Here is a 23,510-nt window from a genome sequence, read left to right on the forward strand (position 1 = left end):
GTCCAAGACAACAGCAGAGACAAAGATACCAAGACAGAAAAGAGACACAGACAGACCAGCAAATCCTTTAGGATTTCAGAACCTGGGCTGGGAGGGTATGAGAGGAGACATTGCTGCCAGTGGCCACCAGGCTCAGATCATAAAATCTTTGTGTGGCATACTGCACAGTATAGACTGTATCTTAGAGGTAATGGGGAGCACAATGGGACCATATTTTCCTATCAGCAAGAAATCACTAGGAGCAGAGTAGTGGACAGACTGGGAATGTGCAGAACTGAATCAGTGGGCAGGTAAGAGGCTACTGCAACAGTAGACCAGAGAGGTGAAGAGGACTTAACCAAGTCAGTGGCAAGTGGAGACAGAGGAAGGGTCAGAGAGGAGTGAAGGAGAGCTCTCTGATCGGAGATCCTAAAAGACAAGTCTTTTCCCAAAGAAGTGTAAAAATGAATCACTCTCTGCCTCCAAAGAGGGAGGTGAGAGCCACTTTCATACAGCAAGACACCCAGATAGAGCTGGGTTGAAATATGGGCTTTGTTCTGTTAGCTGCATAATCTTGGGCAATCTACTTAAACCCCACCGAGTGTCACACTGATCATATGTAAATTGTCAATAATGCCTTATGGAGATGACTGGAGGGACAAGAATGAAAAATGGAAAGTCCTAGCTTAGTGACTAGCACAAAGAACAGGCTCAATAAAAAGATATCCACAAAATAGACAAGAAAAGATTCATATGTATGGTTATTCGCTTTGTGTTTCTAAGCAAAGATATAACATGTCTACATTATGTCAACAATTTATTTCTGAGGCCCAGAAAGCACTTACTTAGCTGTTCTATTAATAGAGCTAAAGGAAGTTATTTAGAAGGATTTGTATCAAACACTCAAGTATCGACTCAATTCAATTAGCATGTAATGAGCCCCCTCGGGAAGGGATGCTTGGCTTGTACTAGAAATCCTGAGAATTGCACAATAAACCTCCACTGATCAGTTCTGCACATTATGTAAAGATAACTGAATGGTTTCTATGGCATTAATACCACAGAATGTTTCTCTGACCATAGTTTCCTATTGCCTACAAAAGAAGGGGAAGCATGGTTCAATGGATTACTTCCTCAACACACACCCACACATCCTCCCAAGCTCTCTAGATACAATATACCTTAACATCAATACTCTATTATCCAACTGCCTCTAAAAATGACCAGCAGCTTCTTTTTGCTTTGCTAATGATGTTCACTTTGCTGGGAATAATTTTCATTCTCCTTCAAAACACCAGTTCAAAATGTATCCTATCCTTATTTTAAAGTCTACAATGAAACATATCCTTTGGAAAGTTTTTTTTTTTTTTTACCGTAAAACAGATTATCTGATTCTCTCTTGCGGTTGTCATTACTACAGTTTAATGAAGGAAATGTTAGGTTCCAATTGTGAGGTTTGGTTTTCTTTTTAAGTGCCAACCATCAAGTAACTGTTCATGTTTTAGTAGAAAGAAAAGAACATTTACAACCTTTCTAAAATGATTCTCATTGCCTGGTACTTGCAGGCACCCCGTAAATGCTGCTGAATGAATGAATGAGATCCCTCTTAATTTCTGTAGGTGTTTTAATATAAGTCATAGTTATGGAAGGAAATTTCTCATGGGACATGACAGCGTGCTGGCAGAAGGATAGCAAGGTATAACCCTTCATATAGTTTTATAAAATTAAAATATATCAAGATAGAAAAATACGTGATTACTTTAAGATATAAATGGGCAGAGAAGACAGAATGACAACATTTTTAAAAACAGAAAAAAAAACTGTTGTATAATAAATTGCTGTATATTCTGCAGAAGTGTAGAATATATTCAACTTATAACAAAATGTATGGAATACTTCCTTCTAAAATAAACAACACTGTCCAGCATTATCATTTAAAAATACTTTTATATGATATATTGAAAAGGGCTTGGGCCTTACTTTTCTCATCTATAAAACCAAGATTTCATCACCTAATAATACCTAAAAATACCTTAAAACCTTTTGGCGATAAATTAAAAATGTACGTATATCACCTAGGCCCCTGAAGATACTTAAGGAAGGTTTCTGCAAGGCAATACCACCAACGGTTGCACTCAGTAATGCTCTTGCACTCGGGAACGTGTGCAGGGAGCATCAGCAGGGAGCTGACGGTGACAGCAAGAGGGCTAAGCTTGAACATCAATGCACCCTTTTCTCCTCTACCACATGCACTATTCATTTAAATAAAACTAGGTCTCTCTTCTCCACATTTCAAGGATTACTAAAACTGTTGCTTTAATTCTATCAGATTATTTCATTCTTCTAATCTATTGGGCAGAAAGAAGATATTTATTTGTTCAAATCAAGATTTTGAAATATGAAGTAAAGAACTAGAAAAACGCATCTGGCCACTCTCATCTTTTTTTCTTCTTTTTAGGGTGCAGGGATGAGTGGGCTAGGGAGCTGGTATTTTGGGGGGTCCAGGTAATGGAAGGATTGGGAAATAACATTTCTTGTATTTTGACTAATTTGACTAAACTAATCCTCTACATAAGGACACTATTTGATTCCCTGATTCACTTTCTTTGTATACATCCAGCAAGTGGATTATTGAATAAATAAAACAAATAATTGGGTGTGGTTCTTACTGAGTCTCTTCAGAATGAATGCCTTGTGCACTTGAGGCAATACTGAAATCTTACACGTTCTCAAATCACAAAGTTGGCTGTTAGTAAACTGATGAAGAATTTCCCTGTGGTGAGTACTGTAAAGTTGTAAAAACATGCAAAGTTGCAGAGTTTTTAATTTAAAATATTGAGCAAAAGCCTCAAAATAATTTCCCTTTCAGGAAAAAAAATAATTCTAACTTGACTTTAATCTGGGGTTTAACTCAGAGGGTGACAATGTTCTTTGAAAGCCACCTCTCAGATAATAATGAGCCCATTAGCCATTTGTTTGGGGAAACTTAAGAAAAACAGATGACACCCTATCAAAATAACTCCAGCATTCTTCACAGAGCTAGAACAAATAATCCTAAAATTTGTATGGAACCAGAAAAGACCCCAAAAACCAAAGCAGAAGGCATCACAATCCCAGACTTCAAGCTATGCTACAAAGCTGTAACCATCAGACAGTATGGTACGGGCACAAGAACAGACACTCAGATCAGTGGAACAGAATAGAGAACCCAGAAATGGACCCACAAACGTATGGCCAACTAATCTTTGACAAAGCAGGAAAGAATATCCAATGGAATAAAGACAGTCTCTTCAGCAAGTGGTGCTGGGAAAACTGGACAGAGACATGCAGAAGAATGAACCTGGACTACTTTCTTACACCACACCCAAAAATATACTCAAAATGGATGAAAGACCTAAATGTAAGACAGTAAGCCATCAAAATCCTCGAGGAGAAAGCAGGCAAAAACCTCTTTGATCTTGGCCGCAGCAACTTCTTACTCAACACGTCTCCGGAGGCAAGGGAAACAAAAGCAAAAATGAACTACTGGGACCTCATCAAAATAAAAAGCTTCTGACAACAAAGGAAACAATCAGCAAAGCTATAAGGCAACCGACAGAATGGGAGAAGATATTTGCAAACGACGTATCAGATAAAGGGTAGTATCCAAAATCTATAAAGAACTTATCCAACTCAACACTCAAAAAATAAATAGTCCAGTGAAGAAAAGGGCAAAAGACATGAATAGACACTTCTCCAAAGAAGACATCCGGATAGGCAACCGACATGTGAAAAAATGCTCAACATCACTCATCATCAGGGAAATACAAATCAAAACCACAATGAGATACCACCTTACACCTGTCAGAATGGCTAACATTAACAACTCAGGCAACAACAGATGTTGGCGAGGATGCGGAGAAAGAGGATCTCTTTTGCATTGCTGTTGGGAATGCAAGCTGGTGCAGCCACTCTGGAAAACAGTATGGAGGTTCCTCAAAAAGCTAAAAACAGAACTACCCTATGACCCATCAATTGCACTACTAGGCATTTATCCATGGGATACAGGTGTGCTGTTTTGAAGGGACACATGCACCCCCATGTTTATAGCAGCACTATCAACAATAGCCAAAGTATGGAAAGAGCCCAAATGTCCATCGATGGATGAATGGATAAAGAAGATGTGGTAAATATATATATATATATATAAATATATATATATATATATATATAATGGAGTATTACTCGGCAATCAAAAACAATGAAATCTTGCCATTTGCAACTACGTGGATGGAACTGGAGGGTATCATGCTAAGTGAAATGAGTCAGTCAGAGAAAGACAAAAATCCTATGACTTCACTCATATGAGGACTTTAAGAGACAAAACAGATGAACATAAAGGAAGGGAAGCAAAAATAATATAAAACCAGGGAGGGGAACAAAGCATAAGAGACTCATAACTATGGAGAACAAACAGATGGTTACTGGAGGGATTGTGGGAGGGGGGGGTGGGCTAAATGGGTAAGGGGCACTAAGGAATCTACTCCTGAAATCAGTGTTGCACTATATGCTAACTAATTTGGATATAAATTTTAAAAAAGAAAAAAGAAAATTAAAAAAAAAAAAAAAGAAAAACAGATGACATAACACACCCAGCTGGGTACACTGTTCTACATCCTTCAATATTCTGTTAGCAGTACCTGTTATTTGCTTTTTAGTCTCCAAGTCTCTAGTTTGCTTCAGCACCTGGAGTAGCCGAGGTACCCCGTTGAGTTCAGCGACCTCCAACTTGTTGTCATTGTCTTCAAATACCAAGTTTCGCAGGGCCCCACACACGGCTCGCTGAACATCTTCATTCTGAACTTTTAGGAGCTGCAGAAGCTTGGGGATGCCACGAAGCTGATTAACCTGGGGAAGAAGCAGATGTGTATTTCAGATATTTATTCTGATGTAGCATTAAAGACATTTGTTGTAATATGAATGAACAGATGAAGTTCACTAATGTCAAGTAGAGTCCCCATCAGACAGTAACTGGGACACAACCTGAGGCTCACTGCATACAATATACACCTGCTATAAGGCAGTGCCTGCCTCTCTTGGAGGAGCTAACACTACATGTGAGAAGACTGAAAATTATGAAAAAATTGAAGGGGAAAGTAAAGTGATAGGTGGGTAAGTGCCAGTTAAGTGGACACAAAGAGTTAAGCTATAAAAGTCTTGAGCATACAGGTCATGTTCTCACGGTTTGTGGGTTCAAGGCTCATGTCGGGCTCTGGGCTGACAGCTCAGAACCTGGAGCCTGTTTGGATTCTGTGTCTCCTTCTCTTTCTCCGTCCCCTCCCCCACTCACGCTCTGTCTCACTCTCTCTCTCAAAAATAAATAAACGTTAAAAAAAAATTTTTTTTTTTAAGTCTTGAGCATAATGAAGATGAACAGAGCTGGAATGAGAGGAGTAAGGAGTTTTATAGAAGAACAGCACAATTATATGAACATTTCATTTTTTTTTTTTTCCAGGACAGAACTTTACAGTCAATATATATGGACAGATCTCACCATCAATGGTAGAAATAAAGATTCATTTACCATGGCACTGGTAGTAGCAATGCAAACTAATCCTAAATGCCAGCTATTTTTATGATCAATTGCTTAGGGTATTTAAAAAGCTTCATATAAAAATTATGCAAGCTTCTTAATTTAAGTAGATAACGTAACTTTACACTTTTGATATGCTATTTAAATTTTTTTAAATGTTTTTATTTATTTTTAAGATAGAGAGAGACACAGCATGAGCAGGGGAGGGGCAGAGAGAGAGGGAGACACAGAATCTGAAGCAGCAGTCTCCAGGCTCTGAGCTGTCAGCACAGAGCCTGATGAGGGGCTCGAACTCACAGACTGTGAGATGATGACCTGAGCTGAAGTCAGACGCTTAACCAACTGAGCCACCCAGGCACCCCTTGATATGCTATTTAAAAAATATCTCTCGGGGCACCCGGGTGGCTCAGTTGGTTAAGTGTCCGACTTTGGCTTGGGTCATGATCTCACAGTTTGTGAGTTCAAGCCCCATGTCAGTCTCTGTGCTGACAGCTTGCTCAGAGCCTGGAGGCTGCTCCAGATTCTGTCTCCCTTTCTCTCTGCCCCTCCCCCATTCACACTCCATCTCTCTCTCTCTCTCTCTCTCTTTCTCTCTCTCTCTCTCTCAAAAATAAACATTAAAAAAATAAAAATAAAAAAAATTAAAAAAAAAAATAGAAAATATCTCTCCCATCCAAATATGCAAGAAAGGGCATGCTGTCTATTAGAGAAAGGGTTAGCACTAGGAAAAGAAGAATAAAAATAGATGGTTTAGATTCTGAAATGTATGGCTGTTCAAGAAGAGGTCAAATCATGGCAATATGAGCAATGTGACTATATACTTTAGGCTGCAAATATTATCTAAAGAAGTCAAGAGGTGGACATGGGGTGGCTGAAGCAAAATGTTAAGTTGTAGACTGAGGGCTTTCCTTCTCATGGGCTTCCAATGGCATCTGATGCAGAAATTTTAAATTAGTAAGAACTTCTGGTAAAGATGTCAGTCATTTTCACCATCTTAATGCAGAAATTTTTAGGAAACACTTATTGTTGTGAATGGGCAGGAGGTTCCCTTTCAGCTGAAGTTCATCACTTATGAATGATGCCCTAACTGCTTCACAGTTCATGCTCTGGCGCCCAGTAATACCTTTTCATATTTTCTATGTATCATCAAATTTCAGCTTCCCTTTCATAAACAGATAAATGAGATTTAAGACATAATCTTCCAATCTTACATCTTTCTTTGTTAGGACTGGGGAGAAGACTAGCAAGGCAAGAATAAAAGTCAAAGTTTAAAAATAATAACCATAACAACAACAACAATAATAATAATAATAATAATAATAATAAAACACAGATAATGACTCTCCCACCCACTTCTACCATTAGAAGGTGTTGGCATAGTGTTAAGAGTTTCATTTATGTTATCTAATTAATAGCTTGTTGAGAACCTTACGAGAGAAGTACTCTTTTGGTCTCTTTGAGGTTTTACTAGTAATAATGAGGAATAATACTTCCACTTACAACTCACTTCAGAGGAGACATGTGCAGAACAGGGCACGACTGGTAAACTGGCCACAGCAATTTTGCTGGGCTACGTCTACAGCCATTCTAATATATTTGTACAAAAATGCTACTGATAAAGATTTCTTAGCTGTCAATTAATTCTGGTCCAGTAAATCATCTACTTGATCACTTCATCTATTCCCATTACTACACTTCCTTAAGAGCAGAAAGGCACATTTTAAATTGTCTGTAATTCACATGTTTCTCTAATTCCATCAATTTCTATTTCATAGTTAGGTTTTAAGTTGGCTAAATGTACACTCCACAAACTTCATAAATGCCAGCTATACTAAATCTTCACAGTAGCTGTAGAAGCATCAGATGCAGAAAGAAAATCCTGTTTGTCCTGCAGGTATTTTGCGAGCTTTAGAAATATTTTATTGCTTGATTTATAACTCCTAAGTGGCCTTCTTCAAAATATGATGGGATGTGGCTTACCGGTCATATTGCATTTCCAGATGCGATGATAGAATCAGCGATAAGTGGCATGTGGAACTGGACTCGGGGGCTTGGACAGCCGGCTTTGCTTACCCTGTCACCTTCACCCCTTGGGCTTTCAGCACTTGCTCCAGCCCAGAAAGAAGGCATTGTGGACACACCATGCTCAGACAAATGTAGAAATCTGCTACAGCTCTAGTCACTGTTGAGTTTGACGCCCTAGCGTCTGGCACCTCTCCCAAATTTATAAATAGACTTAGGTTACTTTTATCCATCTTATTAAGCAGATTGATACAAAATCAATACCAAATGCAAGAAGTTGATGACATTCTCCTCATTGCATCGATCTAGAAGGACAGTTGGCGATGGATCCTATACACATTATTATTTTTAATGTCTATTTTCGAGAGAGAGACAGAGCGCGAGCAGGAGAGTGACAGAGAGAGAGGGAGACACAGAATCTGAAGCAGGCTCCCGGCGCTGAGCTGTCAGCACAGAGCCTGATGCGGGGCTCGAACCCGTGAACTGTGAGATCATAACCTGAGCCGAAGTCAGTGGCTTAACTGACTGAGCCACCCAGGCGCTCCAGATCCTGTACACATCAGAACCAACGCCAAATGTACTGTCCTTGCCCCTTTACATTCAGGGAAGCAGATGGGATGAGAGAGGTGGCATGTATTTCCCAGTTATACTGAATCCTCAGGGGATTTGTTCTCCCTTTGGGAAAAGGAAAGAAGAAACAGACTAACATCAATATCTCAAAACTTCAAAAGACCTTTCATTTGAGATGGTTTCTAAATATATGGAAGGGCTCTATTCTGATTCTTCTTCCTGCCAACTATAAAATAAATGATGAGGATTCTGGTGGCAAATAAGCGGAAGGAACAGACTGACTCCTTTGGGGCAAGGGCTCCCTTGTGCCCTGGTGCCCTTGCTCTCACTTCCTTCCTGTTGGGAATGCTCTGACCACTCTGCCTCACTTCTGGCAAAGCCCTGCTCATCTTGCGTGAGCTGGCTCAAATGTCACCACCTCTGTGAAATGTCACTCCCCTTTTCTCTTTTCCTTCCCATTAGAATTAATCACTCCATGAAAATTGGTATAACCTTTCAGGAAGGCAATCAGCAGTAAGTGTCAAAAACTTCAAAAATATTCTCTTCTAATAACCTTCATTAGGAAAGAATTTGAAATGCATACACATGTAATTGTAAATACAGTATTTATTTGATTTTTAATAAAATTTATTTATTTTTGAGAGAGAGAGAGCCTGCACAAACAGGGGAGGGGCAGAGCGGGAGCGGGAGCGGGAGCGGGAGCGGGAGCGGGAGCGGGAGAGGGAATATCCCAGGCTCTGTGCTGAGTGTGGAGCCTGGCATTGGGCTCGAACCCACGAACCATGAGATCAAGACATGAGCCAAAATCAAGAGTTGGATGCTTAACTGAGCCACCCAAGCACCCTGTGATTGTAGTATTTATAATAGGGAAAAATTTGAAACCATAAATGTCCAACAACAGGGGAAGACTAACTAGGTAATGATTGTCACAATCCACACAGATTGAAGTTTCCATGGGAGAGGCAGAGTAATGTTAGAACTGACAGATATTTTATATTGGTCATTACAGTTCCCTCACCAGTCAAATGGAGATTATCTAAGATTAACAGTCTGCATGCTAGGTACATAGTACTCACTCAACACATGGTAGCTAGTGCATCACCATTAATATGCCACCATTAATATGAGGTATGCAAAATATTGCTAATGTTATGAAAAAATGCTTATTTTACAGTGTTACTAGAAAAAATGTATAAAATATCTATGTATTTCCACTCAAACACAGACATAAAGAAGGAAATGAATTTAGGGAGTTTGGAAGAAATGATGGGCATATAAATTATGAAAGTTGCTTGTTATTTTGTATTTTTTTAAACAAGCATTTATTTGTGCATGCTTCTTAAAATAAAAGCAAAAAAAAAAAAAAATCCCTACAAGGAAAGCTACATATTCAATTTGTAAAAAGTCAGAGAACAAAACTAAGATGGTAACAATATTGGGGAAGTGTGGGTATGTCTCTTTTTGTCTGTTTCTTAATTTCCCAAATTTTGAGTAATGAATTCGTATGAGTTTTATAAGATGCTGCAAGATAGTTATGGCAGTCAAAACTTCGGTGATGAGATCTGAAGCAGGAATGGAAATAAGGTCAGTTTTAGGAGGGTCTTGCAGATTAAATTTATCCTTCCTCCTAAAGGCAAGTGGGTGCTGAGAGGCGACTGTATCAGTAGTGGGTTAAAAGTGGAGGAAGGGAAATTAACCAGGAAGTGGCTGAGTTAACCGAAAACATGGTGATAGGGATTAGCATAGTGGCGCTGAGTAGGGAGGGAAAGAGGTGAGTAGATTCAAGACACTTTTAGTAGCAGCACTAAAAAGTCTTGAAGACTGCATGAATATGAATAATGTTGAGAGGTAAGAATAAAAGAAAAGTTGAAAGTCTGTGTTCAAGTTTTTGTGTCATACCACCTGGGTGAACTACCACTCACACAGGAAATAATATGTTCAGATTGGGGCAGGCATTGTACCATGATCTGAGTGCATTCTCACAACTCTTTCTAGTAGGATTATTATTTCCGCTTTATAGGTAGGAATGCCAAGGCTCAGAGATGTTAGTATCCTGCCCAAGGTCACTGAGGTAATTAGGATGCTGGGACTCACGCTTCCCTGAGTGACTTCTGAGTGTTAATACTCAAACCACCAAGGGTCCTGCCTTCCAACCCAGCAGGAAGAACAAGTTAGAAGGAGGGTTGGCTAGTAGAGAGGAAAAGCAAAAGAAATTAACGTGCCCATTTTTGAAATGCTGATGTTGAGTTCAGTGGGATGTCCAGGAAATAGATGGACACATGGTTTAGAGCCCAAGGGAGAGAAGGGGGCAGAGATGCAGGAAGTCATCAGCATCTAAATCATATAGGGATGGAAGTCATAGGAGTGGATGAGGCAGGTCAGGAGATGGTGCTGAGGAAGAAAAGTCCCAGGAAGGCATCTCAGGAACATAAACATTTAAGGGACAGCTGATGATAAATTTTTCACAGAAGAAAGCTGAAGGAGCCAGAGAAATGGAAAAAGAACCAGGAGACTCTGGACCAAAAGAAGAAAGGTTCAAAAAGGAGAAGAGGATCAAGTATGATAAATGGGCTGAGTCCTAATCAAATAAAATAAGGATTAAAAACTTGCCACTGGTTTTAGAAGTTTATGATTTAGAATTTTGATCTTTATATTCAAATTATAATTGCCTTTTTAAAAAAGATTTTATTTCTTTTTTTTTAATATAATTTATTGTCAAGTTGGCTCACATACAGTGTATACAGTGTGCTCTTGCTTTTGGGGGTAGATTCCCGTGATTCATCGCTTACATACAACATACCAGTGCACATCCCAACAAGTGCCCTCCTCAATGCCCATCACCCATTTTCCCTCTCCCCCTAAGATTTTATTCTTAAATAATGTCTATACCCAACATGGGGCTCAAACTTACAATCCCAAGGTCAAGAGTCACATGCCCCAGAGACTGAGCCTGTAATGTCTTCTATACATAAATTCAAATGCTATAGCACTATGCTTAATATTAGCAGGATTTTGTTCATGTTGGGTTATAACTTAATAGTTAAATTTTTCTACCACGCATATGTATTTTTAGGTTTCAGTGTGACTTTCATGTTTCATTATTCTCAAAACCAGTGTTTGTCCTAGTTTTAGAAAAAGAGCCAAGAAGGCAAGCACAGCTTTAATCACATATGTAAGCAAAATGATATTTATAATCAAATTAGCAACTTAAGAGATCGTAGAAATCTAGCCCAATTTGAGAAACAAAAGAAAAATTCAAGTAATTCCATATTAGAAAATGAAAGCATGCTTAATAATGCCCAGCTTTTTAAAATTGGTAATAAAAAAAGATTTAAACATTTATCTGAGTTAGTCATAGAAAGGACTAATTTTTAGCCGAATTCGTTTCACCTATATGTATAAAGAGGGTTCATTACTAGTTAAATACATTATTTTTTTAAATCTTGGGGCTCCTGGGTGGCTCAGTCAGTTGAGTGTCCCAACTTCGGCTCAGGTCATGATCTCACAGTTAGTTTGTGCGTTCGGGCCCTGCATCAGGCTCTGTGCTGACAGCTCGGAGCCTGGAGCCTGCTTTGGATTCTACGTCTCCCTCTGTCTCTATTCCTCCCCTGCTCACACTCTGTCTCTGTCTCTCAAAAATAAATAAATGTTAAAAAAAATTTTTTTTTAAATCCTTACATATTCTTCCCATGGAACAAACATACAGGCAAAGGGCAGTGAGAACTACTCAATAATTATGTAGCTTTTAAAACGAGAAATAATCTAGATGTGGGGATAGGTTTTAAAGTAATACCTAAAATACAGATGTCATGAATAGAAATACTGACAAATTGGACTTCAGAAGACTTTTTCAATCCTGCATGATGAAAGATACAATAAGATGCATAACACTGGATTATATATAATATTACACATAATAGATAATGAATTCCTACCAAGCATTAAGGAGATACAAATCTTTGGAGAAAACAGTCCACAGAACTCTTTTGCCTGACTCTACTTAACTGATATGTAGGATTAGTCACATTCTTGTTTCCCTCTGGAAATCCTACTGATTCCCTGAGAATTATCAAAGCTGAGAGGTTACTCTATGTTGGGCTTTGCACTCCAATTTTTACTAGTTGAGTTACAAATTTACTAAGTATAACTTACATGTTTCCCAATGTACTTAGGCCAACTGTACTTGTTACTGTAATCATGTAATTTATTTACCTGTTAGGTAAACGAATGAAATTTAAGGGTGAAAAGAGTTCTGTTTCTCTGAAAACTAATCTGCATGCTTTGGAAAGACTAGATAAAGGAAAACAGCTTTAAAAAGCTCTGTAATTATTTGTGAACAAAATTAATGTAAAAGACTACGGGAAATGTAAAAATTCAGATACAGGTGAAATCAGATGAATCAGTGTCATTAAGTTCTCATTTCACTTTAAAGAAACTAAAAATTGCAGATGATACACAATGGGCATAGTTTATGCAAGATTATGACAAACTGTGTGTGTGGTATGTGTGTATAACTAAATTTTTTTTCCTTTGTAACTGATTAAGTGACCAACTATTAGTCTTGATTTCAAAAAAACAGGAAAGTTTTTACCATAAAGAGATGGTTTTTTTTTTTTTTTTGCTTATTAGATTAACAAAAACAAACACAAAAGAATAATCTCATGGTAGTAATGGTACATATAAATGGGCACTATGATGCAATGTTGGTGGGGTTTAAGTCTACACAATCTTAGGTGGAATTTATTAGGGAATTATTTATCAAAATTAATAATGACTCAATAGTGACAAGGACTGGATTTACCTATCATCTGAAACAATTTTAAAAACCAGACAAAGCATACAATGGTTTCGATAATTGGTAACGTAGCAATGATGGATAGTGATCCCTAAGGGATGGATAACAAGCAAGGTGAGCCCCACTGCTGTCAAAGATCACTGTATGGAGAGAGTTCTCAGGCTGCTGTTTAGTGAGGTAAAACCCAAATGGAATTCAACAAGCAGAGTTCAGGAGACAGTGCAGGATCCAAGAAGAGTCCGTAGGGGAGAGGTACCAGTGAGAAAGCGGCACAGAAAGAGAACTCCTGAGGTTGCAGAGGGTCTCCATCTAATATTTAGTAGAGTATTAATTAGTGCACGTGTGTAAGAAAATTGCCTGAAGCCAGGGAAATAACCAACTAACCAACCAAATAACCAAAGGACTTAAGGGAACAGCTCCTCATGGTCACACAGGCCCAAGAACAGTGCCTATTCTCACTACCCAGTCAGAAAACCTCATAATTCATGGTGCATTAGTTTTCAGAATTGTCTTGCTTTAAGAAGTGGGGATTAATTCGTTCTAGAATAAATGCTGCTCTGGTTCCACCTAGCAAATCTCAAAAGCAAGATTTAAAAGGGTCAAACTGGGGGCACCTGGGTGGCGCAGTCGGTTAAGCGTCCGACTTCAGCCAGGTCACGATCTCGCGGTCTGTGAGTTCGAGCCCCGCGTCAGGCTCTGGGCTGATGGCTTGGAGCCTGGAGCCTGTTTCCGATTCTGTGTCTCCCTCTCTCTCTGCCCCTCCCCCGTTCATGCTCTGTCTCTCTCTGTCCCAAAAATAAATAAAAAACGTTGAAAAAAAAAATTAAAAAAAAAAAAAAAAGGGTCAAACTGATTTCAAGTAACTTGAAATGTTAGGTAGAGACATAGAAGATAGAAAAAAGACTCAAAACTTTTAGAGATGAAAACTACAATTTATGAATGAAAGAAAATCCCTGAATGAGATTAATGGCATATTAAACTTTACAGAAGAAAGAATGAGTGAATTTAAAGCATAGCAAATAACACATATCTAAAAAAGAAAACATACAGAAAACAAAAACTAAAGAAAAAGAATAGAGTACAGATGAGCTATGAGACAACTTCAAGTAGCCAAATATATATGTAACAAGTTCCCAAAGGACAGAAAAAAAAATCTTTGAAGAATTAATGGTTGAAAATTTGAAATTCCAACCAAAGTTCCAAAATTTGATGAAAAGTAAAAAATCTACAAATTTAAGCTCAATGAGCTCCCAAGCACAAGAAACCTAAGGAAAACTACACCAAGGCACATTATGACCAACCTGCTCAATGCTAGTGATAAAGAGAAAATCTTAAAAGCAGGCTGGGTAGGTGGAGAGAGTTACAGTATGTACTGAGGAACAATGAAGATGACAGATGATTTCTTGTCTGAAGCAAAGCAAGTAAGATGACAGTGAAGCAACAACCTTCAAGTACTGAAATAAAAAACTGTCAACCTACTGAAAAGACCTCTCAAAAGCAAAGATGAAATTCCTTTTCAGACATACAAAAGCTCAAGTTAACCACCAGGGGACCTTGCACTAGAGTAAATGTTAAAGAGAATTCTTTAGGCAATGGGAAATAACATGACATCTACACAAAGCAATGAAGAGCACTGGAACAACCTAGACGAAATGGACAAAGTCTTTGAAAGACACACACTACCGAAGTTCATTACAAAAAATACAGAGCCTCCAAAGCCCTGTTACCAATTAAAGAAAATGAATTTATAGTTGAGAACATAGCTTCCTTAGCACAGCAGGCAGTGTGCCAGTCTCATAATCTGAAGGTCCTGAGTGTGGTTAAGAACCTCTCACAAGAAAAGTTCAAGTCCAAGAGCTTTGCTGGTGAATTCTACCAAACATTTATGATGGAAATAATTCCAATTACAATCAAACTTTCAGAAAATTGAAGAGGAGAGAACACTTCCCAATGTATTCTATTACTCTCAATCCAAAACTGGAGAAAGACATTACAAGAAAAGATCAATATCCTTTATAAATATAGCTGTATAACTGCCTTAACAAAGTTTTACCAAATTTAATTTTAAAAAGGTAACAGTATATCATGACCAAGTGGGATCCCAGGAATGGGATAACACTTAAAGACCAAAGTAATTTACCATATTAGCAAAATTAAGATAAAAACCATAGAAATATTTTAATAAGTGAATAAACATTTGATAAAGTCCAAAAACCATTTCTTTTTTTTAATCTAATGTTTATTTATTTTTGAGAGAGACAGAGTACGAGTGGGGGAGGGGAAGAGAAAAGGGGAGACACAGAATCTGAAGCAGGCTCCAAGCTCTGAGCTGTCAGCACAGAGCCCGACGTGGGGCTCGAACTCACAAACTGTGAGATCATGATCTCGGCCAAAGTTGGACACTTAACTGACTGAGCCACCCAGGTGCCCCCCAAAACCATTTCTGAGTAAAAACCAAAACAAAATTCCATAAAATTAGGGATAAAGGTAAGTTCTTCAACTTGATATTGTGATGTATGAAAAACCTACGGCTAACATCATATTCAATGGTTAAAAGCTAAAAGCTTTTTTTCTGAAGACTAGGAACAAGGCAAGGATGTCCACTCTGACCACTTATATTCAACATAGTATTCAAGTCCTAGCTGGAGTAATTAGGCAAGAAAAAGAAGTGGCATCCAAATTGGTAAAGAAAGAGCAAAGCGGTCACTATTTGCAGATGACATATTATATAGAAAATCCTAAAGATCCCACCAAAAGTTTACTTGAACTAATCAATGAATTCAGTAAAGTTGTAGTATATAAAACAATATGCAAAATTTTGTTGCATTTTTGTACACCTGTAATAAACTATCAGAATTAAGAAAACAATCCCACTTACAATTGCATTAAAAACACACACACACACACCTGGGAATAAATTTAACAGAGGAGAAGATCTGTCCACTGAAAATTATAAGACATTGATGAAAGAAACTGAAGACACAAATAAATGGAAAGATGTTCCCTGCTTATGGATTAGAGTAATGCTGTTGAAATGTGCATACTATCTAAAGCAATCTACAGATTCCATGCAATTTCACATCAAATGGTATTTTTCACAGAAATAAAACAAATAATTCTAAAATTTATATGGAACCACAAAAAGATCCTGACTAGTCAGATCAATCTTGAGAAAGAAGAATAAAGCTGGAGGCCATCATGCTTTCTGATTTCAAAACTATATTAAAAAGCTGTAGTAATAAAAATAGTATGATATTGGCATAAAAAGACATGCAGATCAATGGAACGGAATAAACAGCCCAGGAATAAACCACACGTATGTGGCCAATTAATTTACAACAAAAAACCCGAGAATACACAACAGGAAAAGGAGAGCCTTATCAACAAATGGTGCTGAGAAAACTGGATGGCCACATGCAAAAAAAAGGGAAACTGGACCACTATCTCATACCATACACAAAAATTAACTCAACTTAAAGTCTTGAATGTGAGACCTGAAACTATAAAACTCCTAGAAGAAAGCATAGGCAGCAACCTCTTTGATGTCAGTCTTTGCGATGATTTTTTGGATATGACACCACAAGAAAAGAACAAAAGCAAAAAGAAACAAGTAGGACTAGATCAAACAGCAAAGGAAACTATCACAAAATGAAAAGACAACCTACGGAATGGAAGGAAATATTTGCAAATCATAAATCTGATAAGGGGTTAATAATCAAAACATAAAAAACTCACGTGACTCAATAGCAAAACAACAATTCGATTAAAAGATGGGCAAAGGACCTGAATAGATTTTTCCAAGGAAGACATACAGATGGCCAACATACAGAAAAGGTGCTCAGCCTTCTTAATCATCAGGGAAATGCAAATCAAAACCACAACAAGATATCACATCACACCTGTCAGAATGACTATTACCAAAAAGACAATAACAAGTGTTGGCAAGGATGTGGCCAAAAGGGAACCCCTGTGCACTGTTGGAGAGCATATAACTTGGTACAAACACTCTGAAAATAGTATGGAGGTTCCTCAAAAAATTAAGACTAGAACTACCTTATGATCCAGTAGTTCTACTTCTGAGTATTTATAAGAAATGAAAACACTAACTCAAAAAGATATATGAATTTCCATGTTTACTGCAGTATTATTTACAAAAGCTATCGCATGGAAACAATCTAAGTGTCCACTGAGGGATGAGTGGATAAGGAAAATGTGATATCTATACACATTGGACTATATTCAGCCATAAGTAAGAAGGAAAAACAGCTATTTGCAACAACATGGATGAACCTTGAGGGCATTATGCTGAGTAAAATAGACAATGAACAAATACTATATGATCTCACTTATATGTGGAATCTAAAAACAAACAAACAAACTAACCAAGAAAAAACAAAATCAAAGATACAGAGAACAGACTGGTGGCTGCCAGAGGTGGGAGGTTTGGCATGGGTGAAATGGGTGAAGGTGGTCAAAAGGGACATACTTCTAGTTATAAAATAAGTCAAGAAGATGTGATGTACACCATGATGACTGTTATTAAGAGTGTATTGTACATTTGAAAGTGCTTAGATCTTAAAAGTTCTCATCACAAGAAAAAAATTCATAACCGAGCATGGATGGTAACTAGATTGGTAATCATTGATATGCAATATATCGGGTCATGTTGTACCCCTGAATATACTGTTATATGTCAATTATAACTCAATTTAAAAAATAAAACAAAGAGCAGGAAAAGGAAATGGTGTTAAAAATACTAAAATATAAAATTTTTTCCTTTCTTCCAAAAAAAAAGAAAAAAACCCACGTAAAAATCCCCCAGATTAAATTCCTAAAAACAAACAAAAACTTACAGGTAGCATCATACTTAATAGTGCAAGAACAACCAAATGCTTCTGCCTGTGATCAAGAACAGGCCAGGTCCACTTTCACTTCCTTTTAACACTGTGCTAGAGGTTCTAGCCAGTACCAAAGAAAAAAAGGAAAAAGAAACCTAAGTCATTAAGATTGCAAAGGAAGAAATAAAACAGTTTTTATTAGCAGATGGCATGATCTATGTAGAAAATCTGACAAATCTACAAATATGCTACTAGAGCTTAGAGTGAATTTAGTAGTGTCACAGGATACGAGATCAATATACAAAAAATCAATTATATTTCTATATACTAGCATTGAACAATCAAAAATTGAAGTGAAAAAAAAAACCCAGACCATGTGTAAAAACATTTAGAAATATTATATCTTTAGGGATAAATCTAACAAAAACCATGAAAGATCTCTGGAGTAAAAACTACAATACACTGCTAAGAGAAATTAAAGAAGACCTAAATAAATAGTGAAATGTACCATGGTCAGGGGTCAGAAGACTTAATATTGCTTAGATGAAAATTCTCCATACATTAATCTACAGATTCAACGCAATCTCAAACAAAATCCCAGCAGTTTTCTCACAAATAAATTGACAAGCTGATTCTAAAATTCAAATGGGACTGTAAAAGACCTAGAATAGCCAAAATCACTTGAAAAAGAATAAAGTCAGAGGACTAACACTAGCAAACTTCAATATAAAACTATATTAATATATAAAACTATAGTAATCGAGACAGTGTCGTATTAGCAAGAAGATAGACCAATAAAACATCAGTGAAATACAATACATGATACAGAAATAGACTCATATAGATGTGATCAATTACTTTTCAACAAAGGCACAAAAAGGAAGTAATACCAAAATAATAATCTTTCCAGCAAATGGTGTCTAAATAATTGCATATATACTTTTTAAATGTATATTTATTTATTTTGAGAAAGGGAGAGAGAGAGCTGTGAGTGCGGAGCCCAACACGGGACTCAAACCCATTAACTGTGAGATCATGACCTGAGCTGAAACCAACAGTCGGACGCTTAATTGACTGAGCCACCCAGGTGCCCCTGCATATGTGTTTTTTTTTTTTTTTTTAAAGGAACGTCAGTCTACATTTGCAATATATACAAAAATTAAACCCAAACGGATCATACACTAACTATAAAATCGGACAGTTATAAAACTTCTAGAAGAAAATATAGATTATCTTTGTGACATCAGAGTACAGAAAAATTTCTTGGATAGATCATGAAAAGCACAGTCCATAAAGGAAAAGATTTATAATTAGACTCCATCAAAATCAAAAACTGTTAAAATAATGGAAAGACAAAATACAACTGGGAGAAAGTATTTCCAAATCACATATTTGAAAAAAAAAAAATAAAAAGACATATCCAGAATATAGAAAGAACTGACAAAATTCAATGACAAGAGAACAAAAACCCAAATAAAAATGGGCAAAAGAACTATGAGGTATCACCTCCTATCTCTCAGAATTGCTAAGACAAGAAACAACAGGTGTTGGCAAGGATGAGGAGAAAGGGAAACCCTATTGCACTGTTGGTGGGAATGCAAACTAGTGCAGTCACTCTGGAAAACAGAGTGGAAGTTCCTCAAAAAGTTAAAAATAGAACTACTGTACGATTCAGTTATTGCATTACTAGGTATTTACACAACAAATACAAAAATACTAATTCAAAGAGATACATGCACCCCTATGTTCATAATAGCATTATCAACAATAGCCAAATTATGGAACCAGCCCAAATGTCATTGACTGATGAATGGATAAAGTACTGGAATATTACTCAGCCATAAAAAATAATGAAATCTTGCCATTTATGGTGATGTGGACAGAGATAGAGAGTATAATGCTAAGTGAAATAAGTCAGAGAAAGAAAAATATCATATGATTTCACTCACATGTGGAATTTGAGTAACAAAACAAATGTGCATAGAGGGAAAAAGAGAGAGAGGCAAACCAAGAAACAGACTCTAAGCTATAGAGAACTGATGGTTACCAGAGAGGAGGTGGGTGAGTGGATGGGTTAAATAGATGATGGGGATTAAAAAGTACCCTGTTGTGATGAGCACCGGGTGTTGTATGGAAGTGTTGAATCACTGTTTTGTGCACCTGAAACTAATGTGACACTGTATTTAACTGGAATTTAAATAATTTTTTTAAAAGGAAAAACGGGTGCCTGTGTGGCTCTGATGGTGCAGAGCCTGTTTGGGATATTCTCTCTCTCTCTCTCTCTCTCTCTCTCTCTCTAATAAGTAAAATAAATAGTTTGGCAGTTTCTTAAAAAGTCAAACATATACCTACCATATCATCCAGACATTCAACTCCTAGGTATCTACCCAATAGAAATGAAAACAGATTTGTGCATATATGTTCGCAGCAGCTTTATTTGTAATAGCCCAAACTCAAATGTCCATCAACAGGTGAGTGAATCAACAAACTAAGGTGTATCCATACAATGAAATACTGTTCAGCTACACACACACAAACACATACATGCACACATCTTTTGATATTCACAACATGGATAAATCTCAAAAGATTAAAGCTCAGTAAAAGAATCCAAAGAAAAAAGCATATATATTACATAGTTTATATTTAACTCTAGAAACTTTAATATATTCTATAGTAACAGAAAGCAGATCATTGGTTACCTGGGGAGTGGAAGTGGGTTAGGGAGGGGTCAGATGTTTGGATTATAAAGGGGCACAAAGAGACTTTGGAGATAATGGGTATGTTCGTTATCATGATTGTGATGGTTTCATGATGGCTAAACATGGTAAAATTTAATTGGACCTTAATAAAGCTGTTAAAAAAATGAACAAACAAAACTGGTACATTTATACAAAAGAAATCCACGTAGCAACTTTAAAGAATGAAATAGGGCTAATATATATCAAACATTTCTAAGATATAGCCTTAAACGAAAACAAAGTGCAGACTACTATAACCTGCTACCATTTGTAATTTTATTTTAAATGAAAAAGGATACTGAACCAACCCACCCAGTAATTGTTTCTACACGTATAGAATATCTCTGGAAAGACACCCAAAAATGATGTGGGAGAGAGAGACAGGGAAAGAGAAGGGAGGGAGGAGGAGAGAGGATAGGAGAGAGAAAAAGAAAAAGGAAAATGGGGGGTAGGTTTGGAGTAGGAGGGAAACTTAGGTTCACTGCAAACCTTTTTCAACTATGATTTTTTCCTGAACAAATATACCACTTTTTAAACAAACATAAAATGACCTAGTGATTCCATCTGGGAGGTGGTCTGCCCTGTACGACACTTATGGGAATGCCAAAAGATATATGTACAGAGCTGTCTATGGAACCATTTTCATAACTGCTTAATGAGAAAACCGCAAAACATTGTTTACATTTAATATATATTTAAATATAGAAAACAATAGTCTAAAATGCTCATGTGTGCTCTTGGTAGCTCTCTAACCCCCTCCTCTCATCAGAAAACTCTAAAAGTACACAGACTATGAACAGTTGTTGGCTTTGGTCCTAAAGCGGGAGATTGGAGAGACAGACAAAGAGGGGAAGGCTTGTGTGGAGACTTACATTCTAAGTTTCTGAATTGCAGTAAATTTTTTTTGGTACTGAGTATATATTCCCTTTTAATTAAAAAGGCTCGATGAAGACTTTTATTTATTTTATTAACTTGTTATTTAAAATTGACCTATAGTTGACATATAACTCAATAAAGATTTGTTTTTAACTTAAATTACTGGTTTCAGTGTGCAGGGCCACCATAATGGATGTCAAAGCGTGATAATTTTACAGTGGACTTAAGATGATACTCACCCTTTTCCGTGCTTCAGATTTCTGGAAGCACTCGTGCTGTATGAAAGTAGCTGCCGCAGAAATTCTGGGTGATGGTGTGTGGTCTGCATCCAGCATGCTCACTGCTCGCTCCAGAGTCATCTCCACGTCTGCATTCCTAGACAAACAGTCACGGATTCAGCAGAGTTCCAAACCTGCTCCCTCCTGCCTACCAACCTGATCTTTCAGAGATGACTTGGCTAACATGGGGAAGCACCTAGAACACCTTGGCTTTTCTTCAGCCAAAAGAAAAATCATCATCTGAGGTCAGAAGGCGTAGGAAGCTAGCAGTAGAAATATTCCACCTCTGATCAGACTGGCCTCTGAGAATGTCACTGAATTAAGTAGCAGCATAATATATACCAAAGAAAGAAACTGAACTCACTGAAGATAAACATGTGTAGTATGATAATTACATCTGAAAAGGTCACTTCAAAGGCACAATAAGACTTTACGTGGAATTTAAAATAAATTTGGTCAGACCTACCCTATGACCCAGCAATAGCACTGCTAGGAATTTACCCAAGGGATACAGGAGTACATAGGGGCACTTGTACCCCAATATTTATAGCAGCACTCTCAACAATAGCCAAATTATGGGAAGAGCCTAAATGTCCATCAACTGATGAATGGATAAAGAAATTGTGGTTTATATACACAATGGAGTACTACGTGGCAATGAGAAAGAACGAAATATGGCCCTCTGTAGCAACGTGGATGGAACTGGAGAGTGTGATGCTAAGTGAAATAAGCCATACAGAGAAAGACAGATGCCATATGTTTTCACTCTTACGTGGATCCTGAGAAACTTAACAGGAACCCATGGGGGAGGGGAAGGAAGAAAAAAAGAGGTTAGAGTGGAAGAGAGCCAAAGCATAAGAGACTCTTCAAAACTGAGAACAAACTGAGGGTTAATGGGGGGTGGGAGGGAGGGGGGGTGGGTGATAGGTATTGAGGAGGGCACCCTTTGGTATGAGCATTGGGTGTTGTATGGAAACCAATTTGACAATAAATTTCATATATTGAAAAAATAAAATAAAATAAATTTGGTCATAGAAGTTAAAAATTATTTCTGCCATGGTAATGTTACACCTGTGGAATGAAACACCTTCCCTCAACAATCATTAGGTTTTTCTCAGAGCTGTTCGAAACTGTTATTTCACCTAAAAATGAATTTTAAAATAAGCATCCTAAAAATTTTTTTTAATGTTTATTTTTGAAAGAGAGTGAGTGCACAGAGGGCACTAGTAGGGGAGGGGCAAGAGAGAGAGGGGATCTGAAGCGGGCTCCATGCTGACAGCAGAGCTGGATGTGGGACTTGAACTCACGAACCGTGAGATCATGACCAGAGTCACAGTCACTTAACCAACTGAGCCACCCAAGCACTTCTAAAAGTATTCTTATTTAATAAATATAACAGTATGTAAACAGTAAAATTCAGGAAAATTGGGTTTGTTTTGTCCAAATAAATCATGCTGATGTGAAGAATTCATCAGGAAAGGTAATGATTAAAGACAATTATAAACATGCTTTTTCTTGGGGCACCTGGGTGGCTTAGTCGGCTAAGCGTCTATCTTTAGCTCAGGTTATGATCTTGTGGTTCACGAGTTCGAGCCCCATATCGGGCTGTGTGCTGACAGTTCAGTCTGGAGCCTGCTTCAGATTCTGCATCTCCCACACTCTCTGCCCTTCCCCTGCTCACGCCATCTCTCTCTCTTTCTCAAAAATAAATAAAAAACATAAAAAAAATTTTTTTAAAGATTTAAATATGCTTTTTCTTGGGACACTTGGGTCTCTCAGTCAGTTAAGCATCTGACTCTTGATTTCAGCTCAGGTCATGATCTCACAGTTTGTGGGGTC

At 37.4% G+C, this 23,510-nt stretch overlaps 1 protein-coding gene across 2 annotated transcripts in view; it reads right to left on the reverse strand.

Annotated features, from left to right (window-relative positions):
* The window catches only part of PKP2 (plakophilin 2), a 94,814-nt gene that overhangs the window by 45,020 nt on the left and 26,284 nt on the right, over nucleotides 1–23,510 (reverse strand). For both annotated transcript variants that reach the window (XM_060657947.3, XM_060657948.3), the window contains exons 4-5: nucleotides 21,633–21,768; nucleotides 4,659–4,866 (exon numbers count right to left, since the gene is read on the reverse strand). In XM_060657947.3, the coding sequence (XP_060513930.2) occupies nucleotides 4,659–4,866; nucleotides 21,633–21,768 (344 nt within the window). The remainder of the gene's footprint in view (nucleotides 1–4,658; nucleotides 4,867–21,632; nucleotides 21,769–23,510) is intronic.

The sequence above is a fragment of the Panthera onca genome, chromosome B4 (genome assembly GCF_046562875.1).
Source record: "Panthera onca isolate mPanOnc1 chromosome B4, mPanOnc1 haplotype 2, whole genome shotgun sequence".
Classification (NCBI taxonomy): Eukaryota; Metazoa; Chordata; class Mammalia; order Carnivora; family Felidae; genus Panthera; species Panthera onca.